Source organism: Capricornis sumatraensis, chromosome 21 (genome assembly GCF_032405125.1).
Source record: "Capricornis sumatraensis isolate serow.1 chromosome 21, serow.2, whole genome shotgun sequence".
NCBI classification, from domain to species: Eukaryota; Metazoa; Chordata; class Mammalia; order Artiodactyla; family Bovidae; genus Capricornis; species Capricornis sumatraensis.
The window spans coordinates 60,644,727-60,671,656 of record NC_091089.1 but is presented as its reverse complement, the minus strand read 5'-3'; the positions used below and the strand labels follow the sequence as shown (position 1 = coordinate 60,671,656).

General features: G+C 50.9%; 1 protein-coding gene across 1 annotated transcript in view; it reads right to left on the bottom strand.

The window, feature by feature from the left end:
* LOC138097495 (O-acyltransferase like protein-like) overlaps positions 1-26,930 on the bottom strand; it is a 64,384-nt gene that overhangs the window by 8,596 nt on the left and 28,858 nt on the right. The window contains exons 6-15 of the mRNA XM_068993673.1: positions 26,837-26,874; positions 23,366-23,434; positions 22,708-22,728; positions 21,038-21,217; positions 20,182-20,284; positions 14,016-14,117; positions 8,671-8,836; positions 6,601-6,680; positions 1,867-1,980; positions 65-197 (exon numbers count right to left, since the gene is read on the bottom strand). Of these exons, the coding sequence (XP_068849774.1) occupies positions 65-197; positions 1,867-1,980; positions 6,601-6,680; positions 8,671-8,836; positions 14,016-14,117; positions 20,182-20,284; positions 21,038-21,217; positions 22,708-22,728; positions 23,366-23,434; positions 26,837-26,874 (1,006 nt within the window). The remainder of the gene's footprint in view (positions 1-64; positions 198-1,866; positions 1,981-6,600; positions 6,681-8,670; positions 8,837-14,015; positions 14,118-20,181; positions 20,285-21,037; positions 21,218-22,707; positions 22,729-23,365; positions 23,435-26,836; positions 26,875-26,930) is intronic.

The window sequence follows — 26,930 nt, the reverse complement described above, 5'->3', positions numbered from 1 at the left end:
GCCAAGGGCAGTCTGACCCCAGGTGAACCTGGTTCCTACAGCGCGGCATGGGGAAGCCACGTACCTTGGTTCTGAGAACGTTTGCCTGGTGGTCTGGGTGCATGAAAACGCTCAGTAAGAGGCCCACGAGGAACGGTCCGTACCGACAGTAGGGCTTCGTGTAGTACTCCACGAAGTACAGTCTGGCTGCCTCTTCCCTGAAAAACACAAGGACGTGAGGCCAAAGGCTGCATCTGTTCTGGACATGGATCAAGGAATCTCTCAGACGTTCACTGGGGCAATCAGCAAAGCCAGACGCTGGGAGTACAGGAGTTCACGTCTTCAGTGATGAGTCTGCAGACAGCACCCTCACAATCCTGCCTTGGGCCACGCTGGTTTCTGAAATTCCAAACTCCCTTGGGGCCCTCCAACCTGGGACCCAAGGAAATGTGATAACTGCCTTCTTTTAAAATAGCTGTTTCCAGTGGCTGGCATGTCAGGATAGCTCTAAAAACATGGTTCCCAGAAGTGGACCCCTTCTGAAAGACGTGAACCTCTTCGTGGAAGCTCTCACAAAACTGGGTGGCTTGGGCCCCAGCCCTGGAGACTCACATTCAGTTGGCCCAGGGTGGTGCTTGCTGGAAGCATTAGTGAGATGTCAATCCCCACCCCCAACCCACAGGTGACTCTCATTTGCGTCTGCGGTTGAGAGCCACAGGCAAAGCAGGAGCCAGCCTCCTTCTCGGCCACCCGGCTGTGTGCACAGAAGCTGATGGCGTGATGGGAAGGGCATGGCGCCTCTCCGGCCTAAAAGCCCGGGGTGTGCTCGGCCACTCAGCCACTCATCTGTTCCACTCGCAGTGCATCCTGGGCACTTTTTCTTGTCTTTGTGGCCATCCTGTGCGGCATGTGGGATCTGAGTTCCCCAACCAGGGATCAAACCCTTGCCCCCTGCAGTGGAAGCATGGAGTCCCACCCACTGGACTGCCAGGGAAGTCAGCCCCTTGAGCACTTCTGTGCCACCCACGGCTCTGGGCTAGTTCGCCCTGGGAGGTCCGTGAAGGCTGCTCTGAGACATGTACAGACGCCTGTAGGGAGTGGAGGAGCTCGCCTCGCCCAGATCTGGGCTCTAGAAGAACAGCGTTCTCGTGTGAGGGGGCAGCAAGTTCGAGGGCCCTGAGGAGGGAGCCTGTTGGGTGTGTGGAGGGAAGGAGGCTGCTGAGACTGGTCCAGAGTCAGCGGGCGGGGGAGAGACAGACGAGGCCAGACCGGGATTCTGCCCCGAGAACAGCGGGAGGATTGAGCAGATGACGGACGGCATCCGGTTTCCACCTGCATCAGCCTGACTGCTGCACGGAGAACAGATGAGCAGGAAATCTCACCGGTTTTTCCTGCAGAAGACTCAGGTGGTACCGAGAAAGAACTGCTACACATACCCTGTTGGAAAGGCAAACTAGTGCAGTGGTGAGGTCCTAGGTTCAGCTCACACCTGTGCCACTCACTAGGCATGTGACCTTGAAGGGGCAACCCCAACTTCGTTAAATTTCTGTCTCTCCATCCCACAATAGAGCTTCCAAGCAGCAGTTCGGCACTGGAGGAGAAACGCCATACAGCCACGTGGGGGCACCCCTTTCCTCCCAGAAGCGTTTCAGTGGGCAAGAGTGAGCTCCCTGTGTTCAGAGCAGATCCCCAGGGCCAGCTGAAAGAGTCAGAGGTTTGGAAACAAACACACAATGAACTTTCCCATCCAGGCCCACATTTCCGCAGGAGCCGACGTGCACAGGGCTAAGAGCCTGGCATCCACTCAGCAGCCCTGCCTGGGAGGTCCTGGCCATCCTGAGGGGAGGTGAGGGACAGAGCTGGCGGGCTGGGAAGCCCGGCAGTTACCTGGCTTCTGACGGAGCTGCCACCGGAAGGTTGTGAGCCAGTGTGAGCAGAGCAGAGGCGGTACAAGATGCCAGGAGCAGCGTGGCCCCGAGCAGGACGAGGGCACGCTGACTTCTGCAAAGAAGAGAGCACGTTCACTTTCCTTCTCACTCTGGGGCTACTGAAGGCTGGCAGACTTGGCAACCAGAGGTGCTTCCTGCCAGCCTGCCTTTGAGAGAGGCTGGCGTGGGGCCAAGTGTGTCCAGAGCTGGGCTGGAGTTAAAAAGCTTGAGTTAGACTTCAGTGTCGAGCACTTATTAGCAGCCCAATCCTGGGCAGTGAAATCCTTGCCTTAGAATAGCTTCATCTTCCTGCTGAAATTTACCGTGATGAGACCGTACTTGGGAAAGTCCCTTGCCACCCAGGAAGCACCGGAGGGACTGAAGTGCAGGGACTCCCTGGGGGTCCACTGGTTAAGACTCCGTACTTCCACTGCAGCGGGCACGGGTTCCGTCCCTGGTTGGGGAACTAAGATCCCACATGCCGCTAGGTGCAACAAAAAGAAAAATCAAAAGTAATAATCAGAATAAAAATTAAGAAGTGGTGATTGATTCAGGAGAGAGATGATTGGCAGGCACAGGCGAGACCCAGTAGAGGGGGACAGAGTAACAGGGAGACCCGGGGATCCTCCCCCAAGTCCAAACGCAAATCTGGCCAGTGTCAGGGTCCAGGTGGTTCATGTGGAGGTAAGAATGAGGGCAGGGGTGGGGAACAAGGAAGGCCAATGCAAGGCACTATCACAGTGGTCAATGCTCAGTTCTTCCAGAATGTTCTGTGGTGCCTTCTGAAATGCACCTCAAAACTGTCCTAAGGGGGTGAAAGAAAGAAGCATTTTCCTACCATCTTCTAGCCCCCTTGGGTCAAAGATGGCCCCACAAAATTAATTCCTCCAAAATTTGGGACTCTGTATGTAGGCTGAGAGGGTTCGGTTCTGAGGCGGGAAATGAGGTGTAGGGACAGAGGCTCAGGGTGAGACAGTATCTGGTTATATCTACTGGGAATCAGGAGGGTTAGGACCAGGAGGGTCTTCAGTGGAAGAAATGCCCAACACGGATGCCAGACCAACCAGGCACAACCCTGCCTTTGGCGATCCTAGTCCAGTGCTGAAGTTGCCATGGTTCCTCGTGAGGAAGAGATGAGATGCCATTCGATTCACACCACAGTGACTTAGGGAGTCAATCAGCATCTAGAGCGCCAGTTCTAGTTCAGTTTGTGCTCAGGAGCAGAAGAGGCGTCTTAGCTCAGTGGTACAGTAATTGACTAGTAATGCCTGCCATGGATGAGTGTGGGCAGGGCAGGTATGGTAACCATGCTCTATATTTACCATGTCTTTTTTTTTTTTGCTGAACCATGGCTTGGTGGTAAAGAACCCGTCTGCCAATGCAGGAGATGTGAGCTCGATCTCTGAGTAGGGAAGATCCCCTGGAGAAGGAAATGGCAATGCACGCCAGTATCCTTGCCTGGGAAACCCCATGGACAGAGGAGCCTGGTGGGGCTACAGTCTATGGGGTCGCCAAAGGACACGACTTAGTCACTAAACAACCACCACTGCCACCCCCAGGAAGCATGCAGGATCTTAGTTCCCTGACCGGGGATCGAACCCACACTTCCTGCAGTGAACGAGCAGGTTCTTAACCACTGGCCACCAGGAAGTCCCAGTTCATCACACCTTTTGCAGACCCTCCAGTTCCATCCTCCCTGAATTACTAGAATTCTACACGAATGTGTCCTCTGAGGGGAAAACGCCCTACCTTTTATACCCCTTCCATTTAGAGGCTAAACGCAGCAGCACACTCACAGGCTTGGGCGGCGCCGGTTTCCAGGTGAGCAACTGAGACCCTCTTCCCATGACGGCCCCTCAGAAAGATGCTGACCCCGGGGCCAGGCTGTCTCGGTCACAGGGACACTCAAGCAGGTTCCCAGCAGACCTAGAGTGCAGAGGTACTGAGAACTCATTGTCCTTGGTGGGTGGGTGGCTGGCAAACCATCTGGTCAGGCCATCCAATAAAAACCCCCGTGCACTCGAGTAAATATTGTCTCACTCCCTGGGGAACTGGAGCCCAAGCCGTGCCACCTCTACTCGGGAGTCAGACACATCTCCGCTGGCCATCACAGCTGCAAAAACGACTAAAAGCTTCCTAGGACAGACTGCTGTGGGCTGGGTCGTGTCCCCCAGCCCTGCAAATTCTAACCTCCACGACCTCAGAGTGTGGCTCCATTTGGAGATGGAGTCATTAGAGAGATAATTAAGGTAAAATGAGGTCAGTCATTGGGGCGCATCTTAATCCAGTGGGACTCGTGTCTTTATAAGAAGAGATTAGGACACAGAGAGCCCACACTGAAGACCACATAAGGAGGCACGGCCGTCTACAAGCCAAGGAGAGAGGCCTTGGAAGAAACCAGCGCTTCCTTCACTAAACACCCTAAATGCCAGCAGTCAGGGCATCCTGCTGCCTGGGCGCCTCCGAGGGAGCCGGTAGAGGCTTGCCCGTCCTCCTTGGCCAAGGCTCCAGGGTTGGCCGAGCCGCACACCTGCCCTCCAGGTGCCTGCAGCAGCCACAGCCCATCACAGAGGGCATGCGCTGGTTCCCATGGGTACGATCTCGCTGTCTCTTCCAACCCTGAGGTGAAGTGCGTCATCTCCATCTCACAGATGTGAAAAATGACGAGAGTCCAGTGACTTACACTGAGTCCCCCAGCTTTGAACCCACATCTTCTGACTCAAACTCTATACCAGCAATCCACCTCTGTGCCTAGCGGAAGGGTGGGACATATTTTTAAAAGTAGTCAGCCAAAATCTCTTACATTTGCAATTAGAAAACTTAATGCGCTTCAGATGTGCATGTAAAAAAATAGATCTGCCTTTAAAAAAAATTGTTCAATTCTTAAATTAAAACCAGTATGCATTTTCCTTGCCTAAGATGCTTGACTGTTTGCATAGCACTGGAGTGGGCAACATCACAGGTCAGCCTGTGACTTAAATGTTCCCTTGCAAAGAGCATTAACAGGTAACCACAAAACAGAGCTAGTCAACACATATTTGGAACTCAGCTCCATGCCCAGTAATCAAAGACTTACAAATTAGATGTGAAAAATGAATGGTTTCTTATATATCTTCAAGTAATAATTTTTAAAAAGCAAGATATAGATCTTGTTAAGAGTCCATACTGGCAATGGTATAGTTAGATGACCAGAGGATTGAATACTGCTACAACCGTTAAGGCAAGCTATCTGTCATCATACTTCAAGATCTCCAAAGACACTCATGCCCTTTGACTCTGAAACTCTTCTTAAGAACCTGCATTCTAGAAATATCAGAGTTGGAGACAAATGGTAACTACAAAGATGTTTCTGAGACTGTTATTGGTAAAAGCACAAAATTGGAAATAATCTATTTAGGAAGGTATAGGTAGGAATAATCGAGGAATAATCCTAGAGGAAGCCATAGGTAAACTACAGTTCATTCACAAATACGAAATATTACACAGACATGGAAAGTCTGTTTACTTAAGGGACTTCCCTGGTGACCCAGTGGTTAAGAATTCACCTGCTAACGCAGGGGCATTGGGTTCGATCCTTGGTCCGAGAAGATCCCACATGCCTTGGGACAGCTAAGTCTGCCAGCTGCAGCTGCTTGGCCTGTGTGAGCAACTACTGATGTCTGTGCCTAGAGCCTTGCTCTGAGACAAGAGGAGTCACCAAAATGAGAAGCCTGAGCTCTGCAACTAGAGAAAGCCCAGGAAGCAACAAAGACCCAGAACAGCCAAAAATAAACAAAAATAATTTTTTTAAAAAGTACATTCACTTGAAAAATAAAATAATATAGGAAAATGATTACATCATTAAACTATTAAAACAAATGTCTAAAGTATATATGCAGAATTCTTTCACGTATAAAAGACTGTGAAGAATAAAAGCAGCGAAGAATAAATACCGACAGTGAAATCACTCTCCATAAGTGAGGAAACAGGCCTAAGGTGATTGGTTTTTTTCCCCTTTCTTTAGCGTAATGTTTTCCAGTGTTTCTTAAATTGAACATGTATTTGAACAAAAAAGAATACTAAATCTTTTAAAATATGGCGTGAATAATCCACAACTTTTAAGGTTTCCTGTGAATTATTGAGGCCTTAGAGCTTTTCCAAAACTAACAAAATTAAGGAGATAAACACCCAAGGTGGAGATGCAGGCACACTGATGTCTTACTTGGGGCACTATAAATTATCTCATTCTTTCTGAAGAGTCATTTCATGATATGTAACAAGCACTACAAAATTGTTCTTAGCCTTTGACCTAATAATTTCACCAGGAAACAGGTTCCCAAGGAAATAAATACAGAAGAGGAGAAAGGGGCGTGTTCAAAGACATGTGCTGAGGAGCCATTTATAATCAGGAAACACTGGAAACCATCTTAGCGCCCACCACAAAAGATGGCATATAAACCATAAACCTGACCAGCCAGCAGGCCACATGCTTATGCGGAAATGTTGATAAGAACAGTGAAGTGGAAAAAACACACAAAGACTAGAGGAGAACGCGGAAGAAGTAAACAGTGGTGGAGTCAGGGTCCACACGCTTCTGAAAAGCGGGTTTCTCAATTCTAAACTGTAAGAGCTGCTTTGCCCAGAACTGAGAGCTCTCTAAGAGTTTCAAGAAAGAGGCCAGGTGAGGAGAAACACTTGTTTCAATTAGACTCACTTTCCGTGGATGAAGACGATCACCGGGGTGGTGAGATGGAATTGAAAGTCATTGGCAAGATACCACGTCCAGCCGTTGCACTGGAAAGAGACCAGCAAAGGTCACCCCTCTCCTCCAATTAACCAGTGGCTCATCTCCCAGGACCAGAAGGAGGAACTTAGGGGCGGGTGAGGCGATTTCCAAGGGAAGAGAAAGCACTTGAGTTAAAGATATTTCACATACCTCATCTTAACTCTGGAGAAGGAAATGGCAACCCACTCCAGTGCTCTTGCCTAGAGAATCCTGTGGACAGAGGAGCCTGGTGGGCTGCTGTCCATAGGGTCACAGAGTCAGACATGACTGAAGCGGCTTAGCATGCATGCATGCGTTGGAGAAGGAAATGACAACCCACTCCAGTATTCTTGCCTGGAGAATCCCAGGGACAGAGGAGTCTGCTGGGCTGCCGTCTCTGGGGTCCCACAGAGTCGGACACGACTGAAGCAACTTAGCAGCAGCAGCAGCATCTCAACTCACCCTCCTAACAATCCCAGGGGAGTAGGTATTATTATTGCCATTTTACACCCTGGAAATTCAGACACGCTTTCTCTCTTGTTTAAGACAACAATCACAGCTAATCTCCCAGGGCAGCGGTGGGAACTGAATTCCACCACCGTGTCACGGATGTGAGGCGTAATTACCCTCACAGCACGGTTGGGGTCGGAGGGCCCGTGTTCTTGTCTCTTCCTTGCCCTTCCCGCAACTCCAGGTGGACAGAATGTGTTCATTTATTTTATTCTATTTTTGATTTGATAGACCGTGCTCATTGAGAACAGAGGTCTGGCTGCAGACGAGCGTTTGCAGGAAACCCCAGAGTTCCCAGGCGTGACTGACGTGAGAGCAGCTGGCCGGAGTGACCTCGTCCCAGGCTGTCCGTGCCTGTGGGGCGCGAGGTGGCCCCTGTGTCTCTAATTAAGGGTGAGATGACTTCTGGGGGCAAGTCTCCCCAGGGCTTCAGAGATGAGAGGCACCTTGGTCTCCCCTCCCACCCCGTCGCTCCTGAGGAGACCAGGCTAATCAGAAGTGACAGCTTTGCTCACCCCACCTGTGACCCCAGCCGGTCTGCACCCGGGAAGGCGGCCAGGCCTCTGCTCCAGGGCCCCCCATCACGGAGGGTGATGGGGGTCCGCCTGAAGGCAGTTAGTGACGGAAGCCCTGTCGAAGCGGCCGGGCCCTTGTGAACCAAAGGCAGCCGTCTGGCTGGTCGGCGGCCACGCAGTCACACTTAGTGATTCTCCCTTCAGCAGTGCTTTCTGCTGCTGCTGCTGAGTCGCTTCAGTCGTGTCCGACTCTGTGCGACCCCATAGACGGCAGCCCACCAGGCTCTGCCATCCCTGGGATTCTCCAGGCAAGAACACTGGAGTCAGTTGCCATTTCCTTCTCCAACGCATGCATGCATGCCAAGCCGCTTCAGTCGTGTCTGACTCCGTGCCACCCTATGGACAGCAGCCCACCAGGCTCCTCTGTCCACGGGATTCTCTAGGCAAGAATGCTGGAGTGGGGTGCCATTTCCTTCTCTGCAGTGCTTTCGAGGCAGGTGCAAAATCATTGACGCAGTTTAATTACAACTAGTTCACTTCCATTTGCTCCAAGCTCATCAGGAGGAAGCTGAGGCTTCGAAGAAGCATGACCCATATACACAGACGTTGTGAGATCTGGCTGGACATGGGGTAGAATTCATTACGGGGAGGGTGTGGTGACTCCTTCCGTCCCAATCTCGGTTCTCCGGGTGGAGGTGAAGAAGGCGTCCTTCCCGCTGGGGTGGCGTGGCCCCAGACTGCACAGTGATGGGGCGGGGGCAGCTGCGTTCAGCTGGCCCGCCCCCGGGCCCCCGCCCCGCTCCCTCTCTGCTTTCCCGGCGCCCACCCCGCCAGGGCTGGTGCAGCAACCTCCAGCTCACACTCGAGGCGAGCCTCCCTCCCACAGCCCACCTTCCTACAGCATCGCCAGAAGAAAGGGGATCAGGCTCGGGCTGGCCCGGGAACACGCGCCGGATAGCGCCCCTCCTCCCCCTCGCGGAAGACTTGAACGCACCGCATCCTGGACCGACAGGAAGTTATTTAGCAGCAGCAAGTTGGTCCACCAGGCACGCCGGCAGTTCTCCAGGTGAAGCTTGGGCACCTCCCAGACAGGCCCCCAGGGCACAAGGGAGAACGATCCAACCAACAGGCACACGGAGTACAGGTGAAGAGGCTGCAACCTGGCAGGAAAGAGCCGGGGAGCGAATGATTCTCCTGGGGTTCCATTCAGTCCCCCGGGGTGGGGGGTCACATAGCGATGGTGGATAGGATGCTCAAAAATGGACTGTCCTGGGGCAGGGGCCACCTCCTCACTCACCCCTCAAACCTTCCATTCATTCGTGGGTTCAAAGCGGCATAGGTGCTACTGATGCAAAAATACTGTTCTTCATGGAGCAGGTCATGTGTAAGCCACTCTGCTAGGAACGTCTAAACCTGCCCAGTAACTATGATGTCAGTTTTACTGCTGAGCAAATTAGAGCTCAGAGAAGTTTGAGACACTTACCCAAGATGGTCCAACCGTATGTACTGAGATCTGACGCTGTTACCTGTTCCTTTCAGGGGCCTTGCTAGATGAAAATAGCTTTCCATACCCCCTCTTATCCTCTCTTCCTGCCTCACTTCATTTCCTCCTTCCTTCCCTCACACACCACCTCCTTCCAAGCAGGATCTGCGGCAGCTACAAGCTGATGAAGGGGGCACTAGTGTCTAGATTAGGGCTGTCCAATAGAATATAATAATTCCAGCCACATCAGCTGTTCAGTTAGCACAATCCAGCGGCCGCATTTTAAAAAGTCAACAGTACAATTAGTTTTAATAATATGCTTCATTTGGTCAATACGTTCAAAATATTGTCATTTCAACAGATAGCCAATATGGAAAACTATTGAGCTATTTTGCACTCTTTTCTTTCAGAGGCCTGAATATTGGATATTTGCAGCCTGTCTGCCTGGTCTGCCCATCTCTGGGAGTGGGGAGGTTGGCTTATGGACCACATGGAAGGCACATGCAATGGGGATGTGGCTTCTGGGTGGCCCCCAGCAGAGCCCTCTTTTTTTAAAGAATATATGTGAAAATCCAGGGCAGTACAAGGGCAGAGAGCCCATGGCCCAGAAGCATCTCTAAACATCTCGGAGGGGGCTTCAGGGCCTGGGGTGGGGGGTGACAGACGGGGGAGGGCAGGGCGGCTAGAGGAGCAGCCCCAGCAGAGGTGTGGGTCAGCACCCCGCCTCGGGTCTGCATCCCACAGAGATGACCTCCGTCCTGGAGAGCATCAGGAGGGCAGAAGGGTGTTGGGTATCTGGGAGCAGGCCTGAGGCTGCTGATCAGAGTCTGAGGGCAAGGGCGCCGACTCTGCCAGGATGCACCTTCCTGGACCAGCTCAGGCTGCAGCCGCAGAGCCCTGGCCGGGTCCTGGGTCCTGCCCAGTCAGCCGTCTGACTGCACTGCTGTGCAGATATGGGACCACGCTGCTGTGTGGATGCTCCCTCGAGCCTGGGCTCGCACCCCCGCCCCAGCCTCCCCCCACCATCTGTCATCTCCATCTCCCCAGGAGAACCAGGTGGCCCCAGCTCCCCTCTGAACCGGAGTCCGGGTCAGACACCCTCCGGAGGGACCCAGGTAGAGGTGGCATCCCGCCTCGGGCAGGCTCGTGGCCGGGCTGGCGGGGGGAGCGGAGGCTGCTGGCGGGCCACGCCTGAAGGGTTACAGGGGAAAGGACACAGAGACATGAGTTCTAGTTTTGTCTGAATTTTTCACACTGAGAAAATCGGGTCACTCCTCCCTTTCCTCTCCTGCGGAAAAGGGGGCTGACGGTTCCTTAGCTTCCTCTAAGGAGAAGGAGGACTCCCGCCTCCTCAGATTTTCTAAGAATCAAAATATCACTAAGAAAACTGAAGTCGGAGAATGGAGTTATGGTTGCCGGGGGGAAGGGTCCGGGGAAGGGAGAGTCAGGGAGTTTGAGAAGAACAGGTACACAAGGCTATATTTAAAATGGATAACCAGGACTTCCCTGATGGCCCAGAGGTAAGGAATCCACCTTGCAGTGCAGGGGATGTGGGCTTGATCCCTGGTCCAGGAAGATTCCACATGCCTCAGGACAACTAAGCCCGCAGACCTCACTGGGGGATTAAGACTCGATGCAGCCAAATAAATAAATATCAAAAAAAAAAAATCTTAAAATGGATCACCAACAAGGACCCACTGGAGAGCACAGGGAACTCCACTACTGTTATGTGGCAGCCTGGATGGGAGGGAGTCTGGGGGAGAGTGGACACACGGATATGCATGACTGAGTCCCTTTGCTGTCCACTGGAAACCGTCACAGCACTGTTAATCAGCCATACCCCAGTACAGAATAAAAAGTTTAAAAAAAACAACTGTTTGAAACGTGGGACATGTCATATAAATATACATGCCCTTCAAGTGTTTGTCCAAACTTGAAGATTCAAAGTCAAAGTGGGTTTGCAAAGATTAAAATCTCTGCTACTAGCCAGTGCCATGGGGGTATAAGAAGCAGCCTTCTCATACCTGGCCGGGTGGGAAGGTCAACTGGAAAACATCCATCAGTACATTCAATGCACCAAACCATCGATTCCACTCGTAGGAATTTACCCTGCAAACGTGCCCAGACAGTTGCACAAAAACGTACAGACTTCGTGTCACTGTCTAATAAGACTGCAAAAAACTTGGAAATCACCTTCATGCTCCATTCATGGAGAGCGGCTAAATACATGATGGATGGTCCACCCACATGGCGCCATCCCGGCAACCTCAAAATCAGTGAGGTGAGTCCTTCCATGCAGTTAGAGAAAGATGCCGAATCATTAAGTTAAAAAAGCTATGTGCAAAATAATGCAGTATTAAGCATAGTTCTATTCATGGGTGCGGAAAAGAATATATAAATACACGGAAAGTCCCTGCAAGAATTAATTCATAAGAAGCTGTTACCAAAGCTCTCCTGTGGGAGGTGAGACTGGAAGGGGTGCCTTTATTTTTAGTATATAACCTCCTGCTACAGTTAGACATTATTATCAATAATTTTTTTAACTTAAACCAATGGGTGGGGTCTTCCCAGGTGGTGCAGAGGTAAAGAATCTGCTTGCCAATGCAGGAGATGCAGGAGACTCGGGTTCAATCCCTGGGTCGGGAAGATCCCCTGGAGGAGGAAATGGCAACCCACCCCAGTATTCTTGCCTGGAAGTCGATGGACAGAGGAGCCTGGTGGGCTGCAGTCCATGGGGTCGCAAAGAGCTGGACATGACAGAGTGCACACATCCACAAACTAATTTTTTAGAAAAAGTATCACTTCTTTTTTTTAAATATGTATTTATTTGGCTGGGTTAGATCTTCGTTGTGACACGCAGGCTCTAGAGAGAGTGGACTCAGTAGCCCCGAAGCTTGTGGGGTCTTAGTTCCTCGACCAAGGGTCAAACCCGGGCCCCCTGCATCTGGAAGTCGGGTTCTTAACCACTGGACCAACGGGGAATCCCAGTAGTAAGCTAATTTTTAACTAGTGGCTCCTACTGGGAACAATCCCACAGGTTTAGGGGTCTGGAGCCTCTTCCCTCCTTGTTTCCTGTGAGATACTGGTAAGGTTTTACCCCCTAGAAGCTGGGCTTTCACATTTTCTGAAGCTTGCAGAAGCCCCCACCCGGTCTGCCTCTCCTGCCCTCGCCCCCATACCGCAACGATGTTCTGTCCCAGCTTGGACTCATTCGCTCTCTTCCTGGCTCCCAGCTGGCACTCTCCCAGAGCTCCCCATCTCAAGAACGTCCTCCCCATCCCCCACGCCACTTGAGCTGGAAAGTCTGCGTGTCTGCGGTTGGCGCCCTCTCCATATCCTCAGTGCCCACGGCCAGGGCACATCCCACAACACGTCACCCCCGGGACCCTCGCCAGCATCTTGCCCCGTGAGGCTTCACCACTGCACCCTCCTCCACTCTGGGCTCTCGGCCCCAACGACGGCTTTATCTGCCCAGGAGAACACGTCTGAGTCTTCACCCCCCCAGCTCTGGGGCTGTTCTTCTGAAGGGCTTCCCAGGCAGCACCCACCAGGCCACTGGATCCCACACCCCAACCCCTAACAACCTGCCTGAGCACTTATCACCGAGAACGCTGGGCCTGAATGCCGGGCCCTCTCCTCCAGAAGAACGCAGGGCATTGCGACCGGCTGCTCCGCCCAGTGCTCATCCCCAAAAGATGTTGCAAGAAAAAGCATTCTGTCAAGCCTTCAGGGCGAAGACTAGATTTAAGGGAGCTTGGAAGAAACCACAAAGGCAGTAAAGTTCTATTTCTTAGCTTAAACTCATTCTTAAACTATTAACCAGAGAAGTTAAAAGGTAAAGATAACAACAGTAATAATGATAGCTTATATTTACTGAGGGCATACTACCTGTCACATTGTTCTAAATTCTTTGCCTGCGTTATCTGTTTTGATTCTCTCAAGAGTCCAGCGAAGTGAGAGCCATGATTCTGCTCATTTTTAAGATGAGGAAACTCAAGCACGGAAAGATTGAGACACTTACTCAAGGCCACACTGCTGTAAATGACTGAGTCAGAAGGCACGCCCAGGCAGACTGGAGTCAGATCTTACGCAGCCCGTCTGACGGGCCTGGAAGACTGTTTCAACACTCCCCTTGCTATTTGTGATGGTGCAGTGTAGCAACAGAGCCAGGGACCCTCAGTAACCAGAACTGGGCTCCAGCTTAGCCGCAAACCATGATTTTAAAAGCGTATAAATTTTTAAGTGGTGGCTCACATAGGTAGACGCTTCTTTTCTCCCTACACTTCCACTGGCTCATTGCATCACTGCCACCCTGCTATCCCACTGGTTCCATATTCTGTCCCAGTATTGTATTCCATTCTGATCCAACCAACCAGGCATGCGTAAAGAATACTACCATCCTGTCTGCCTTTTTATCGGAACGACCATCATCCCGAGCTTCCACCAGCCTCTTTGCTGATTGTATCTTATTCTATGTTTATTATTACCATTAATCCCTATTACAGGCTCCAATCACTACTAATTTACAGGAGCTATACAAATTCTGTTGAACATAGATTTCATGGGAATCTGACTGTATATTCATTGAAACCTGCTGTCCATTAGCTTTAGAAATAAGGAGGTTTTTGTGGATTTAATATAGTTCAAGTTTTATTAGGAAAAATACCATGAGTACTGGTATCTTCCACTGCCAAAGCTATTAAACCAGAAAGAGCAACCACATTTAAACATGGTCTACATGAAAGAAAACTATTTTTCTTTCAGTTTTTCTTTGAAAATTCTTTCAAAGGAGGGTTAAGGACTTAAAATAATAAATGATTATGCAGCAATAAGGAAAGATTGTATGAATAACCTACCTTATAAGGCGACTGAAAAAGTATCTGAGTATGACGCGAGGGGTTATTCCTTTGTCTGAATTCTGACGCATCTTTAAAAATGATCTTGCACTTAACCAGCCACTGAGAGAAGAGAAGAGTAGGTCACAGGAATGACTGTTCGGTGATGCAGTTCGCGGGCTGATCAAGTTGCTTGTCTCTATCAGGAAAGAGTAAGTGACGCTGCAGTAGCGAAACATCTTTAAGACTAAAAACAGTAACAGCTTTCTCCCTGCTCACGGTACGCGTCCACGGCCAGGCACCTGGAACTCAGCATCTTCCTCCCTACGGGAGCCAGGCCGAGGCAGCAGCCTGTGACGAGAACGCTTAGGATGTACTCTCTTAAGCACTTTCTTATCTAACAAACATCAGCGTTATGTTTATCGTGTGGTACATTCCATTCCTAGTACATACTGGTTTTATACCTGGAGGTTTGTACCTTTTGAGTTTCCCGTGCTTTTGACGCTTATTCTGTTTCTTTTCTTTCCTTTCTTATTTGTTTCAGGTGTGCATAGGATCTGAGTTCCCAGGCCAGGGATTGAACTCAAGCTCTCAGCAGTGAAAGTGCAGAGTCCTAACCACTGACCCACCAGTAAATTTCTACCTTTTAACATTTATAGTGATGAGCCTCTAGGTTTCCTTTAGGATGGACTGTTGATCTCCGTGCAGTCCAAGGAACTCTCAGGAGTCTCCTCCAACACCAAGAAAATCAACCCTGAATATTCTTTGGAAGGACTGATGCTGAAGCTGAAGCTGCAATAATTTGGCAAAGAGCCAGCTCATTGGAAAAGACCCTGATCCTGGGAAAGACTGAAGGCAAAAGGAGAAGGGGACAACAGAGCATGAGATGATTGGATGGCATCACCGACTCAATGGACATGAATTTGAGCAAGCTCTGGGAGATGGTGAAGGACAGGGAAGTCTGGTGTGCTGCCGTCCATGAGGTCGCAGAGTTGGACACGACTTAGTAACAACATGTGTGTGATAGTTGCTCAGTCATACCTGACTCTTTGCAACCCCATGACTGTGGCCCACCAGGCTCCTCTGTCCACGGAGTTCTCCAGGCAAGAATACTGGAGTGGGTTGCCATTTCCTTCTCCAGCAGATCTTCCTGACCCAGGGATCCTGTATTGCAGGAGAGTCTTTACCATCTGAGCCACCAGGGAAGCCTACTATTAAGAGACATTTCTAAGTATAAAGACAGGTCAGCTTAAAAAGTATCAGCAGATACACGTTTCACTTTATCTTATAATCTATAGACAATACATTAGAATATGTAATGAATCCATACACCTTTTCCAAAGGGATACCCAAGACAGATTGCAGCCATGAAATTAAAAGACGCTTACTCCTTGGAAGGAAAGTTATGACCAACCTAGATAGCATTAGCAGAGACATTACTTTGCCAACAAAGGTCCGTCTAGTCAAGGCTATGGGTTTTCTAGTAGTCAGGTATGGGTGTGAGAGTTGGACTGTGAAGAAAGCTGAGCGCCGAAGAATTGATGCTTTTGAACTGTGGTGTTGATTTTCTTGAGAGTCCCTTGTACTGCAAGGAGATCCAACCAGTCCATCCTAAAGGAGATCAGTCCTGGGTGTTCATTGAAAGGACTGTTGCTGAAACTCAGGACTGAAACTCCAATACTTTGGCCACCTCATGCGAAGAGTTGACTATTGGAAAAGACCCTGATGCAGGGAGGGATTGAGGGCAGGAGGAGAAGGGGACGACAGAGGATGAGATGGCTGGATGGCATCACCGCCTCGATGGACATGAGTTTGGGTAAACTCGGGGAGTTGGTGATGGACAGGGAGGCCTGGCGTGCTGCGATTCATGGGGTCTCAAAGAGTCGGACATGACTGAGTGACTGAACTGAACTGAACTGAATCCAAGACAGAAGTAGCAGTAAAGTTATAAATGACAGTCATCAATTAGATGAAATAATTTAGATGAAGCTTTTCTCTCTCAAAGAGAAGGGGACTGGGCAAGTGGTCAGAAAGGAAACACAATGTGCTTTTAATTTTGCATGAAAAATAATGTTCAGTTCCACGTTGCTGAACATAACTCTGTTTTGCCAAATAAATCCTCTACTTCAAATTACTGTCCAAAAGCTTTATTAAAACTCCGCTTCTGGTCTTTGTTTCGGAATCTGTTACTTTTGCTGCCGCCTCCTGATCGCTGTCCTCTGAAGCTCCTACTTCTTTCCCGCTGTCTCCTGACACCTCAGTTGCCCTCGCGCCGTTCTGAGGCCTCGATTGTCCTCCCGCTGTCCTCGGGAGTCGCGATATCCTTCCCGTGGACCTGCGCGCTCTGGCTGCTCCGTGGCCACAGAAAGCGGCCTGCGCGTGCATCACGCCACTCTTCTGGACTGCTGTTACTGACGCAGCAGGGATGTCAAAGCAAACACCCGACTTGCCTTCGAGAAAGACCATTTCCTTCACTTCGGAATCAATATCCTCACCCAGCTGCTCTTTAGGTTCTTTCCAAGCATAGCTAATGTTTGGCATTTCAATCGAGCACCGCAAGATCATGGTCACAAAGCCTGCTTCTGAACCGATCAAGGAGCGCTGGCCTACCGACATGGCACCGGAAATGTAACAACATATAGCAACCTACAACTTAGTAGCAGCAATAACCCATGACCCTTGTCAGTGTTTCTCTAAAGAACAAGTGTGTTTCCTATTGCAAAAGAAGGCTGTGTGTGTTTGTGTGTGTGTGTGTGTGTTGGGCGGGACTTGGAAGAGATCAGTATGGGTTAGAGACTGTCTTTACTCTCTGCCAGCAAGAGTTTCTTTTGAAATGCAGCAAGCCGGATTCACTATAATAGAAACAAAATTTATAAAAACAAGTGAAAGAGAGCACTCAGTTGAGGAAGTAGCATGGCCAATTCTGGTTCCGGCTGCCTCTTAGTTTCCAGAAAGAATGAATCAGGGTCTCCCTCTGTGTGTGGGCAAGCACTGTCTCAAGTTGACAGAGACAGGAAAAGAGAAAGGCTGGCAGGAAAACAGGCTCCGAGCAAGACAAGAGGTTCCAAGAGGCTAAGAAGACCCAGGAAACCCAAACAGACTGGGAAAGAATAAAATCCTGCAGGAGAGATATATGAAATCAGCTCAATCTGAGAGATAGAAGCAGCATTCCAAAACCGTCATCAGTGACAGAAGTCTTAGGTCTCACTATGTAATCTATTGTTTCCCAGGTGGCTCAGTGGTCAAGAATCTGCCTGCTGACGTGGGAGCTGCAGGCAGATTCGATCCCTGGGTCAGGAAGAGCCCCTGGAGAAGGCAATGGCAACCTGCTCCAGTATTTTCGCCCAGCGAATTCCATGGACAGAGGAGCCTGGCCGCCTACAGTCCATGGGGTCTTAAGAGTCAGAGATGAGTGAGCAACTGAGCATACACTCACACATGTTAAATATATTAGTGACACAGTTGTTAAGACATGGTTTTGGTGTAAAATAGACATTTCAGTTCTGATTATACTGAAATATACTCTAGCTGAGGAGGGGTTGGGGGGCTTAGGTTATTTTATCTCCAACATCAACTTTCTCTGCTATGAAAACGGGCCTGATGGAAGCTGATCATCACAACTGTATGGGATCAAAGTGTTTCTTAGCACAGCGGCAGTGACATATTTTCACTATTAGCAATATTTCCGATGTTGGAAAGAAAACGAACAGACCACGTGCACTTCCTAATTACATCTTAAAGTAATAAGATGAAAATTGGAAGGAGAAAGGGAAAACGGCAAGAGTCACGGAGACGGGCCAGGAGAAACAGAAGCAAACAGGAGTAAAGAAAGAAGAAGCACATGTCTTGGTCTCCTGATTGTGACGGGACCTGCTGGGCCTCACTGTGGCGTCCTCACCCTGCATGCTGGGGCTGGCACGGGGGTTCTCAGATGGGAGCCGAGGGCAGCATCGCCTGGAGGGCTTGTTACAGTCAGAGTGCCTGGTCGTGGGCCTGAGTGGGGCCCGAGAATCTGCATTTCTCCCAAGCTTCCGGGCGATGCTGAGACTATATTCTGAGAAGCACTGGGGAAGGCCCAGCGCTCCCCAGGCCCCAGACCGAGCCCAGAGTCAGGTATGCTGTCTTCACCGTAAGGGAAAGTGTTAGTCGCTCAGTCACCTCCAACTCTTTGTGGTCCCATGGACTGTAGCCCGCCAGGCTCCTCTGTCCATGGGATTCTCCAGGCAAGAATACTGGAGTGTGTAACCATTCCCTTCTCCAGGGGGAATATTCCCAGCCCAGAGAGAGAACCTGGGCCTCCTGCATGCAGGCGGATTCTTTGCCATCTGAGCCACCAGGGAAGTTTTCGGGGCCGTCTGGAATCTCAGGAGCGTTGGCCTGGGTTGCGGACCTCTTGGGGCTGACCCAGTGGCTCTGGGCTGTCTCTTGATTCCCGCTGACAGCCCGGGGTGACCAGCGGCCTTTTGTGCCCTCCATGCTTCCCTCCTGGTGGCAGGTCTCCGCCTTGAGTTTGCTTTGGTTCCAGCTGTCCTGTTCTGTCCTTGCCAGCTCCCCTCCCGGGCCTGGAGCCCTGCTGACCAGCCCCAGCCAGCATATGGCATCTTTTGTTTGCTGTGTTCTTACTAGCTTCCTTGCAGGAAACAGAGCCCTGCTCTTTGAATCGCTGTCCCCTGGGCAGACCTCCCCGCCCTGCAGAGGCTCCCATCCTGCACTTGGATTTCGACTGCCTGGTTAGACCCAGCTAAGCTCTCTTGGAACGCCTGGTGCCCAGTAGCCCCGATATCATAGTCTTGTTCACTGCAGATGGTGGACTCTCGCCTATCTGGGCGCTCTCTATTGGATAGAGCACGGTTGGACGGATGAACGTGCGTGCGTGCTCAGTCACTAAGTCCGTGCGACTCTTTTGCGACCCTATGGACTGTATCCCACCAGGCTCCTCTGTCTGTGGGATTTCCCAGACAAGAATACTGGAGTGGGTTGCCATTTCCTCCTCCAGGGGATCTTCTTCCCAACCTAGGGACCGAACCCACGTCTCCTTCATCTCTTGCATGGCTGGTGGATTCTTTACCTGCCGAGCCATCAGGAAGCCCTTGGATGGATGAATGCTTAGCACTTAATGATGCCATCTACCATCACCATCTCCCTCTGAAGGAAGGGATACGTAACTGCAAACAGGCAGAGACAGGCCAGCACAGAGGCTGGAGCTCGGACTCTGGGACCAGACTGCCTGGACCACGCCCTTCACGCTCAGCTCCCTTATGTTTAAAGTGGCGATTTCGGCGGTCTGCCATACAAGGAATAATATTCAGCCATAAAAAGAAACGAAGTACTGATAAGTGCTTCAACATAGATGACCTTCATAAACGTCATGCTAGCTGAAAGAAGCCAGGCACAAGAGCACGCTGTGTGAGCCGCTTGTATGGGTAAATCCACACTAGAGCAAGCAGGTTTCTAAGAACTGGAGGCAGGAGGGACTGGGGGAAACTGCTTCATGGGTGTGAGGTGGGAAAAAATAAGAAAATGGTGAGGTTTCCCTGAGGGTGATGAAAACGTTTTGGAACCAGACAGAAGGGGTAGTTGTGCAACAGAGTGAATGCACTCAGTGCCACTGAATCATTCACTGGGAGTGGTTCATTTACCTGATGCGGATTTCATCCCAACCCCCAAAGAACAGACCCAAAAAACTGAGGATTTTAACAGTTGTCCCTACGGTATAGGAACACCATGAGGACTGCATGGTATAATGCTGCAAAGGACTTCACGCAGAGCCTGACACTGATCAAACATTTAAGAAAATTTACCTCTTATTAGTTAATTTAAATAAACACCGCTTTATGTAACCTCACACTATTTTCTTATTTTTTCTCACATTTCACTGTGGTGAGAACTGGCAACTTGATCATGGATTTGCACCATACCAGGAGCCAGAATTTGAGAAGCGCTGAAATAAACAAGTTTGATCAATAAAATCACCTTTTATAAAAGGCCTGTTTTAGAGAGCCATCCAGAATCATTTAATAAAGTGAAGACACAAAAGAGAGGAACTGGCGGCCTCGGTACCGTCCAGGGACGCCCAGAGGCAGAGGCCAGGGAGAGTCAGTGTGAGCCCTTCGGTGTTTCAACAGGCACATCCACACTTCCCCAAAGAGCCACGGGCACAACTCCGGCAGCGAGAGCACCACATTACCTGATAAGGAAAAATGTGTCCACTCCAAGATAGAAGGGGCCACTCCGAGAATAAAGGTACAGTGGGTTTCTAAGCACCCTGGCTTTCCACTCAAGCACATTATCTGTAAAAACGTAGGACACACGTGTCTTTTTATTGAACGAAAGAAAATCTTGTGATTTATCTTTTCAAAAAACACCTTTAGCTTTCAGCTGTATTGAGAGGGTTTTACGCATCCCTGCGATTCACTTAAGAGGAGAATGTGGAACGGAAATAAGAGAGGGCGGCTCAGTAGCTGCCTGCAGCCTGCGCTCTCGCCTGGGCCCCTCTGCAGGGCCGGAGGCCCCCATGGATCTACAGCAGCATCGCCTGTTCAGATCCCCTGGGGGATCCGCAAACTGCCCTGGGCTGGCCCCTCCCCTCCATTCTGACATGTGTGTTTAGGTCCCACTTGGAGAGCTGCACTCTGTCGACGGGAGCTCTTCTGGAGTGCACCAACAGAAAGATCCACAAACACTGATTTTATACTGGTGCACAATATTTATCTATATTTGCCTATTTTTCCAGAAGAGGGGGAAAAAGGAGTTTCTGGATTCATTAATCAAAACAAGAGGGAACCCAGCTCTTCGGAAGATAAAAATAAAATACTCAGCTATCCCTGTTCACCAGGGAACCAGGTGTCTGGTTTACACCTAAGGGAAGGTAAGGCAACCACTGGACACTGGTCCAGAACACTCATTTATGGAGGCCACAGCCACGTCTCGAGAAGAGAAGGCAGGCCGCTCGAGAAGGCTCCCCTCCTGGGGCCTGACGTGACCCCCTACACGAAAGCCCCTCCCTTCCTTGACTGCTCCAGAGATCCCTCAGTTTTCCGCACCCAGAGACAGCCATGCAGTCATCTGACTGGTGTGCCCAGACACGATCCAGAGGAGGCTCAACACTCGGAGGCCGTTCAAGGCAGGGCATGTGCTTCCCGGCGTCTTCATGGTCCAGAGGGCCGGCACATTCTTCTGCCAGGAAAAGCATTTCAGAGCACAGTCCACGGCGCCTAGAAAACCTGGGCAGGAGCAAAGGCATTACTGCCCACCCTGAAAGCCAGACCAGGCCACACACTAACCCTAACCCTAAACAAGAGGCAAAACCTGCAAGCCAGTGATCCTGGCCGCCCCCCAGATGCTGCCTCCCTCCGACCGTGGAAAGCTCAGCCCAGTTCTTGTCCCCTCTTGATCTATCTGTGGCTCTCTGCACTTGGTCTCCCTCCTCTAGGAACCTCGACTTTCCCTAACAGTCTTGATCTGAGATTGGTGCTCACGCCATCTCATAACAGAATAGGCTTCCCATCTCAGGCCCCAGGAATGCCAATGCCTGCCCGCCTCCATCGTGTTTCACAGAGGGTTAGGCAAAGGGAAACTTAGACATCGTTGAGAAGTCACACACTCCCTAAAGCCAGCGTGGGGCTTGAAATTGCATCCCTGGGGCTCGCCCAAGAATGAATCGCTTGCAACAACATCCCCAAGAACGCAGAGCGGCAGGGGCAGCAGCAGAGAAGGGTGCCGGCCTTAGAGTTAGTCAGACTCTCCTGGCTCTGAATCTGCCATGTGTTAGCTCTGGGACCTCTGTCAAGGGAATTAACTTCTCTGTGCCCAAATTTCCACACCTGCAGAATGGGAATCAAGGTCGATCTTAGAATCGTGGGCTGATCTCGGGAAACAAATGAGAGTGTCACAGCTGCTACCACTCACGAGTTTAAACTCCATTACTTAAAGAACGGTGAATGCCTTCTACTTAATTTATTCCCTTTCGTTTAAAACAAATTTAATTTGGCTCATCCCGAGAGCCCATGAAGTGTCTGGAAATAGGAGCCTCCAAAACTCAAGCTGGATCCGGGAGATTCATTGTTTTCTCCAGGACGTCTCTGGGTGCCTCAAACGTGAGCACAAGAATTCCTCGCAGAACTGAAACTCATTCACAATCGAGATCGGGCTTATAAACAAGCTCTGGAAATTTAAGTCAATTTCTTAAATGGAAGAGCACAATTAGCATTGTGAGGTTCCAGGGGTAAGGAGGAGTTTTTCCGCTGGGGTCGCTCTCAGAGGTGCCTGCCTGGACGGGAAGCTCACCCTCCACCTTAGAGGGATTTTTGCTCAGCAGGAGCGGGCGCGGGCCTACACCTCGAATCCAGCCTCCTCTGGGTTCCACCTTAGAGGGATTTTTGCTCAGCAGGAGCGGGCGTGGGCCTACACCTCGAATCCAGCCTCCTCTGGGTTCCACCTTAGAGGGATTTTTGCTCAGCAGGAGCGGGCGCGGGCCTACACCTCATATCCAGCCTCCTCTGGGTTCCCCGAGAGGCCACAAGCTCTCAAGGGGAGTCACGAGAGCTGGGCTCTGTCCAGCTCTGCCGGTTCCTTTACCTCTCTGAACCTGTTTCCTCACTTTTTTTTAATCAGAATTTTTTAAATTTGATATGTTCTGGCTGTGCTGGGTCTGCGTTGCACCGCGGGCTTTTCTCTAGTTGCAGTGAGTGGGGGCTCCTCTCCGCTGTGCTGCTCCGGCTTCTCAGTGCAGGAGCTCCTCTTGTTGCCGAGGGAGGGCTTTGGGGCTCCTGGCTTCAGCAGTTGCGGCTCATAAGCTCAGGAGTCTTGGCCCCTGGACTCTAGAGCACAGGCACAGTGTATTTGTGGCACACAGGCCTGTTTGCTTGTCTGCATGTGGGATCTTCCCGGACCAGGGATCGAACCTGCGACTCACATTGGCAGGCAGATTCTTTACCACTGAGCCATCAGGGAAGCCCTTTCTTCACTTTCAAACCGAGCACAGTTTTTGGCAGGGCTGTTGTGAGGTTTCAAGAGCAATATCTGTCAAATATCTGGCCCCAGATCTAATTTGGCAAGCAAGCACAGAACACATTTGGCTATCATTATTTTTTTTTCCCATCTAAATTCCACTTGTGAGTGAACTTAACAGTAGCTACCAGACTGTCTGAAAATAACTGGTCCAGAGAGAAAGCACCGTCTCTGAGCCCCATTTCGCTCATTTGTAAATGAAAAGCATCTTAAACCACAGGAGCAGAGGAAGGATCGGGTTAAACAACGCCAGCGGTTGCCTAAGTGGGATCCCTGGACCAGCAGCTTCAGCATCACGTGGGAACCGGTCAGAAAGGCGCAGTCCAGCTCCACCCTAGACCGCCGGAGTCAGAATCCTAGACGGCCGGGCCCGGGGATCCGGCTGTGACAAGCCCTCCGGGTGACTCTGCTGCTCACCAGGTGTGACAGTGCTTTGCATCTCCGGATCTTCCCAGTGGTTATTACTATGAGCCACGCTCAGTAACTACGAGCCCAGCATCACTGCAAGCCAACCACCAGGACTTCCCTGGCAGCTCAGACAGTAAAAAGAATCCGCCTACAAGGCAGGGGACCTGGGTTCGATTCTTGGGTCGGGAAAATCTCCTGGAGAAGGAAATGGCAACCCACTCCAGCATTCTTGCCTGGAGAATCCCATGGACAGAGGAGCCTGGTGGGCTACAGTCCATGGGGTCCCAAAGAGTCAGACACGACTGAGCGACTAACACTTTCTTTCTACTTTTAGTAACAGACCATAGAGGAAGAGCTCCTGGGCTGAAGTCCATAGCCATTAACTTCAAGAAGATGTCCTCAAATATTTGTTCATATCCTTCTCATCTAAACAGTGTAGAACAGGGACTTCCCTGGCAGTCCAGCGGCTAAGGCTCGGCACTCCCAACGCAGGGAGCCTGTGTTCCATCCCTGGTCAGGGAACTAGATCCCACATGTCACACCCAAGAGTCTGCATCCCACATCTAAAAGATTCCACTGCTGCAAGGAAGGTCAAGGACAGAGTGTTATGCCGATTTCACTTCCTAGAGAGCATAAAAGTGGAAAAAAAAATGTTGAACCTAAGGGTCTCTCCATCTCGATTATTTCCAAACATTCAGGAAGGTGACATTTCACTCTGATGGTACTAAATATATTTTTAAAAATTGCTCCAGGCACAGAACCCAGAAATGTCCCATTCTGAGACCACGGGTAACTGTAGCGGCTGAGAAAGCCAGGGTAACCTCAGCGTCCCCATCAGAGAGGGTCTTACTTTGGGTGAAGAACCTAAAGCTTCAAGGCCGATTCCTGGCACCACACCTGGTGTGTCTGCCTATGGTCTGGCCTTAAAACGCAGGCTTGTGGGTTAGCCCTTTTCTGAAATAATTGCATTCGTTCATGCATTCACTTCTGGCTGCGCCGGGTCTTCGCTTCCGTGTGGGTCTTCTCTAGGTGCGGCGAGCGGTGGAGGGGAGGGTGGCTACTCCCCAGCTGCGGTGCGAGGGCTTCTCGTCACGTCAGCTCCTCTTGATGCAGAGCACAGGCGCCTGGGCGCGTGGGCTCAGCAGCTGCAGCCCCAGGCTCGAGAGCACAGGCTGAGAAGTTCTTGTGCACGGGCTTAGCTGCTCCGAGACAAGCGTGCTCTACCTGGACGAGGGTTCGAACCCATGCCTCCTGCGTTGGCAGGTGAATTCCTCACCACTGAGCCACCAGGGAAGCCTCTGTGGGTCAGCCTCTCAAGCGACGACAGCAATGAAGAGTCCCGAAGACTGACTGCAGACTCACCCTCAAGCTCACAACCTGCACGTAGCAGGCCCCTGGGGCCCAGCTGGCCTCTGCGAGGTCAGTGCAGCAAGAGGTCTTGGCCAGTTAAAGCCCCCACCCTTCCCTCCTGCTTCTGGTCTCACTGAGAGAACAAGGAATAGAACAACGAGTTAGGAGGAGGGGAGGACACATTATCTCATCGAATTCCTTCAGCAAACCCCATTTTATGTCCCCATTTTACACATGTGGAGACTGAGGCTCCTAGAGGTCGAACAACCCGACCAAGGGCAGCATCAGAAACCAAAGCAGGCTTGAGAAGAGACTGCTAAGCATGTGCTCTTCCTGCCATGTCCACCCTGGAGTCTTCTACACTGGCAGCCAGGAAGCAGAGAGTTCTTGCATCGTGTCAGGGGAGAAATAATAGAGGGGTCTGAGGCTGAGAACGATGAAGGCAGGAGGAGAAGGGGACGACAGAGGATGAGATGGTTGGATGGCATCAGTGACTCCGTGGACTTGAGTTTGAGCAAGCTTCGGGAGTTGGTGATGGACAGGGAGGCCTGGCGTGCTGCAGTCCATGGGGTCACAAAGAGTCGGACACAACTGAGTGACTGAACTGAATTGAGGCTCAAGGCGAGGCCATCCAAACTGTCCTCTGCATGTGATGGGGTCATATGAGAAACAAGAGAGTAAGCAGATTTATTTTCTGAGGCCTCAGAGGACAAACCAGGGCCCAGGAATAAAAAGAACAGGGCAGAGGGCTTGATGCCATGCAGAAGGCTGGCAATGAACATTTCCTAGGCCTCCCGATTTGGGGAGGAAGTTAGACAGCGGCCACTAGGTCTTCTCAGCACTTATATCACCCTTATACAAACGTGCTTTTTCCCATTTTTCTCATCGTTGGGGTATTTTTGCTGGTGCTGCTGCTGTTTTTGTTTTAGCCTGAGGATCGGAGCAGGATCTGATAAAGTCATCACTGTGCTTCCACACAGGCTGAGTTCCCTGCACCTCCTTGAGCACGTGTTCCTATTCTTCCGGTCCAGTCATTGCAATTTTGTTTTGTTTTTTTTCCCTCTCTCACTGAAGTAAAGGAAGGACAATTACATGGACCTAAGGGGCTCTGCCAAAAATTATTCCACATCTACTTGTGAAAGCGTTAGTTGCTCTCAATCATGTCCGACTCTTTGTGACCCCATGGACTGTAGTCCGCCAGGCTCCTCTGTCCATGGAATTCTCCAGGTAAGAATACTGGAGAGGGTAGCTTTTCCCTTATCCAGGGGAATCTTCCCAACCCAGGGATCAAACCCAGCTCTCCTGCATTGTAGGCAGATTCTTTACCAGCTGAGCCACCAGGGAAGACCAAGAATACTGGAGTGGGTAGCCTATCCCTTCTCCGGTGGATCTTCCCGACCCAGGAATTGAACCAGGGTCTCCCTCATTGCAAGTGGATTCTTTACCAACTGAGCTATCAGGGAAGCCCAAAAGTAGCAGTTGTTTCCACTCTACTTGTGAGGCTATTCTTATTTCAAAATGTGTGTGTGTGTTTGCCCTGCCATATGGGCAGGTGGACAGGAAGGTAAACTCTTGATTTTTCACTGGAACACAACCCACTGTGATTTATGCCCACGCAGCCTCACACTGCGCTGCACTGGGCGGTCTGTTCTGCTCCAGTCCCCTCGGGTTGCACACTCAGGCCCCTGGTGTCAGCTTGTATGTAAACCGCTTTGCTCGGTGCTGCCAGGAAGGTCCTGTGAGTCACTTGTGTAGCTGCGACACTGAAAACAGACGCCGTGCTCACGGGAAGGTCCCTTGGAGAAGGACTACAGTGAAACCCAATCCCTGCTCTGACCCAGACTTTCCGTCGCGCAAAGACACACTGGGTAACTGTACCCAAGAAAGAAAGTGGCATTTTCATCGACCTCACCTGTGAACACACGGATAGGAAACAAACCCTGACTGGTGGAGGAGAGCAGAGACCCACCCTCCCAGCCGGCTTTCAGAGCTGCCGGGCACCACCAGAACCCAGCCCTGCAGGGACTGTTTCCCGACAGCGCCGGCTAAGTCACCTCTCGTGAGTTTGTTAACACGCCTGCTTTCTTCTCCGCTCGGGGTTCCTGACGGTGAGACGGGAGCACAGCCCGTTGGCTGGACTCTGCTTCCTGGCCCGCTCCCTGCCGGCGC